The 4,160-nt window shown below is 52.0% G+C and overlaps 1 protein-coding gene across 1 annotated transcript in view; it reads right to left on the minus strand.

Annotated features, from left to right (window-relative positions):
- Nucleotides 1–4,160, minus strand: part of IL3RA (interleukin 3 receptor subunit alpha) — a 26,342-nt gene that overhangs the window by 19,978 nt on the left and 2,204 nt on the right. Inside the window, exon 2 of the mRNA XM_037735025.1 lies at nucleotides 267–361. Coding sequence (XP_037590953.1) covers nucleotides 267–330 — 64 coding nt within the window. The 5' untranslated portion in view covers nucleotides 331–361. The remainder of the gene's footprint in view (nucleotides 1–266; nucleotides 362–4,160) is intronic.

A 4,160-nucleotide genomic window follows, 5' to 3' on the forward strand; every position in this document is an offset into this window, starting at 1 on the left:
GGTCTCGAACTCCCGACCTCAGGTGATCCGCCGGCCTCGGCCTCCCAAGTAGCTGGGACTACAGGTGTGTGCCATCACCCCTGGCTTATTTTTCTATTTTTACTAGAGACGGGGTTTCACCATGTCGACCAGGCTGGTCTCGAACTCCCGACCTCGTGACGGTCCGCAGGCCTCGGCCTCCCAGAAGGCAGGGATGACAGACATGAGCCACCGCGCCCGTTCAGCATGCGTTTTTGTTTTTGTTGTTGGTTTTCTCCAGGTCTTACTGTGGTTCGTTTGCAGGAGGCCGGGCCCGGGCATCAGCAGCAGCGTGAGCCACAGGAGGACCATGGGGAGCGCAGCTCTGTCAGGACCGAGGTGCCTGCTGGAGACAACGTAGAGTCAGGCAGCAGGGAGCGGCCGTGGGGCGGGGCTGCGGGGGGTGAAGGGCGCTGTGAGTGTGAGTGTGTCTGTGGGCGGTGTGTGTGAGTGTGTGTCTCAGTGTCTGTGAGTCTGGGAGCGTGTATGTGTGTTGAATGTGTGTGTGGGACCGTGTGAGCATCTGTGTGTGTCAGTGTGTATGAGTGTGTGTTCAATCTGTGTATGTGTGAATGTGTGTGTCTGTCTGTTGAGTGAGTCTGTTTGTTGAGTGTGTGTGCATTTCAGTGTGTGTGAATGTGTGTGTGAGTGTGTTTGCTGAGTGTGTGAGAGTGTCTTTTTTGGGTGTGTGCATGTGAGTGTGAGCATGTGTGTCTGTGTGTGTGTTTGAGTGTGAGTGTGTTTATTGACTGCATGAGATTGTGTCTTTGTTGAGTGTGTGTATGTGTGAGTGTGAGCGTGTGTGTCTGTGTGTGAATGTGTCTGTTTGTTGAGTGTAGGAGTGTGTGTTGAGTGTGTGGCTGTGTGACTGTGAGCATGTGTGTCCGTATGAATGTGTGTGTTTGTTGAGTGTGGGAGTGTGTGTTGAGTGTGTCCATGTGTGAGTGTATGTGTTTGTGTTGTGTGGGTGTGTATGTTGAGTGTGGGAGTGTGTTGAGCGTGAGTGTGTGAGTGTGTGTGTTTGTTGAGTGTGGGAGTCTGTTGAGTGTGAGTGTGTGAGTGTGTCTGTGTCTGAGTGTGAATGTGTGTGTTCGCTCAGTGTGTGTGCATGTGTCTGTGTGTGAATGCGTCTGTGTTTGTTGAATGTGGGAGTGTGCTGTGTGTTTCTGAGAGTGAATGTGTGTGGGTGTGTGTTTGTTGAGTGTGTCAGTGTGTGTGCATGCGTGTATGTGCAAATACACCTGTGCAGACACACGCATGTGGGACTGTGCCTGTACATGTGTGCACTGTGTGCATGAATGTGTGTGTGTGTACGTGGGGTGTACCATATGTGTGCATGCCTGTGTGTGAAATGTATGTTTGCGCGCCACCACACCTGGCTAATTTTTCTATTTTTCATAGAGAAGACGTTTCACCGTGTTGTCCGGGCTGGTCTCGAACCCCCGACGTCAGGTGATCCACCTGCCTCGGCCTCCCAAAGTGCTGGGTTCACAGGTGTGAGCCGCCATACCTGGCCGTGTTTGTGTTTTATGCAGGCGGATACACACAGAGGTGTGTTTCCATGACACATTTCTATCTGTGTGTGCATTCCATGGGTGCACGCGTGTGCATACATCAGTACACGCTTATGAGAGTCTGGGCGTGTACGTGCCTGTGTGTGCATGTGTCAATGTACATATAGAAGCCTGTTTGCACGAGCGTGTACGTGTGCGTGTGTGTGTGTGTGTGCGTGGTGTGTGCCTGTGTCTGTGTGTGTGGCAGCCTTTCCGTTTTGAAACAGCCCCCGCCCTGTGGGTTTAACCCATTCGTGGCCGCAGCTCTCCCCAGAAACCAGGAAAGCACATTCCCCGTGGAACTCCAGGAAATGCTCAGAAGACAAAGCAGACGAAGGAAGCGTGATCACAATTCCGAAATCCATGCACACAGAAATTCCAAAGTGAGCGGAGCTGCCTTATTTCTTTTTTTTTTTTTTTTTTCTTTTTTTTGAGACAGAGTTTCACTCTTGTCGCCCGGGCTGGAGTGCAGTGGCACGATCTCGGCTCACCGCAACCTCCGCCTCCCGGGTTCAAACGATTCTCCTGCCTCAGCCTCCCGAGTACCTGGGGTTACAGACATGCCCCACCACATGCAGCTAATTTTCTGTTTTTTAGTCGAGACGGGGTTTCTCCATGTTGGTCAGGCTGGTCTCGAACTCCCGGCCTCAGGTCATCCACCCTCCTCAGCCTCCGAAACTGCTGGGATCACCGACGTGAGCCACCTTGCCTGACTGCCTAATATTTTCAATTGGCTGCGTGAGGTGGCTCAGGCCTGCCATCCCAGCAGTTTGGGAGGCTGAAGCAGGCAGATCACTTCAGGTCAGGAGTTCAAGACCAACCTAACAAACATGGTGGAACCCCATCTTTACTAAAAATACAAAAAATCACCCGGGTGTGGTGGTGGGTGCCTGTCGTCCCAGCTGCTCAGGAAATTGAGGCAGGAGAGTCCCTTGAACCTGGGAGGCAGTGGTTGCAGTGAGCTGAGATCACACCACTGCACTCCAGCCTGGGCGACAGAACGAGACTCCATCTAAAAAAGAAAAAAAAAAGAAAAAAAAGAAAGAAATTAAAAAATAGTCCAGGCGTGGTGGTGTGTGCCCATGGCCCTGGCTACATGGGAGGCTGAGGCAGGAGGATCGCCTGAGTCTGGGAGTTCAAGGCTGCAGTCAGCTATGACCGCATCACTACACGCCAGCCTGGACAACAGAGCAAGACCCTATCTCAAAAAAAAAAAAAAAAAAAAAAAAAGGTTTTTTTCATCAATGTGGGATTCACCCTCCCCACAATTTACCACCGTGCCGTGTGCAATTCAGAGACATACACCGTTATAAAACCACCGCTCCCATCTTCCAGAACATGTGATCACCCAAAAAAGACACCCCAGACCCATTAAAGACCCCTCAGTCCCCCCGCACAGCCCCCGGCAACCACACAGCCACGTCCCGTGTCTGTGGATTTGCCTGTATCTTGACACAGCAAATAAATGGACTCCTAAATATACGACATATGTATGTACGATTTGTGTGTGTGGCTTGTGTCGGGAAGTGTGGCGTGCTCACGGTTCACGCGCATTGCAGCCTATGACAGAGACTTGTTGCTTTTCATGGCTGCGTAATATTCCACTGTGTGGGTGGTAGAACACACTCTATTTCTCCATTCTTCTAGAGATGGGTTTTAGGGGTGTCATCACCTCTTGGCTACTGTGAATAAATCTGTTGGGAGGGAGTTGAGCTTTATTTATTTATTTATTTTGGACACAGAGTCTCGCTCTGTTACCCAGGCTGCAGTGCAGTGGCACTATCCTGGCCCACTACCAGCTCCACTTCCCGGGTTCAAGTGATTCTCGTGCGTCGGCCTCCTTAGTAGCTGGGATTGCAGGTGCACGCCAGCACACCTGACTAATTTTTTGTGTTTTTAGTAGAGATGGGGTTTCACTGAGGTGGTCGGGCTGGTCTTGAACTCCTGACCTCATGATCGCCTGCCTCGGCCTCCCAAAGTGCTGGGACGACAGGCATGTGACACCCGTGCCCGGCTGGGACCTGAGCTTTCACCAGCAGTCTGGGGTGTTCTGAGTGTCTTCAGCCTTTGAAAACCAGGGAGAAACGCTCAGCAGGCTGGGCGTACCCGTCCCTAAAGCATCCCCATGTCCGGCCGTCAGCTGTGGGCACAGCCCTTTGACCAGCCGGACCAGCCATGTGACAAACGTGCAACTCTACCCACGGGCCTGTGTTTCCACTTTCTAGCAAGCACATTGGAGAATCAGAAAACAGGGCACAATTACCTCCAATGTCCTCACCTTTATGCACTCAAGGTGTCTGAGACGATGGTAGAGCTTCACCGTGGGAGCCACGTACAAATCATTAATGAGATGGAAAACACCCTCCTTTGGTAGCAGGTTGTTCAGTGGGGTGTGTGTCGGGGTGTTCAGTGGGGTGTGTCAGGCTGTTCAATGGGGCATGTGTCAGGTTGATCACTGGGGCGTGTGTCAGGTTGTTCAGTAGGGTATGTGTCAGGCTGTTCAATGGGGTGTGTGTCAGGTTGCTCAGTGGGGTGTGTGTCAGGTTGCTCAGTGGGGTGTGTGTCAGGTTGCTCAGTGGGGTGTGTGTC

Source organism: Cebus imitator, unplaced genomic scaffold, assembly GCF_001604975.1.
Source record: "Cebus imitator isolate Cc_AM_T3 unplaced genomic scaffold, Cebus_imitator-1.0 Scaffold708, whole genome shotgun sequence".
NCBI classification, from domain to species: Eukaryota; Metazoa; Chordata; class Mammalia; order Primates; family Cebidae; genus Cebus; species Cebus imitator.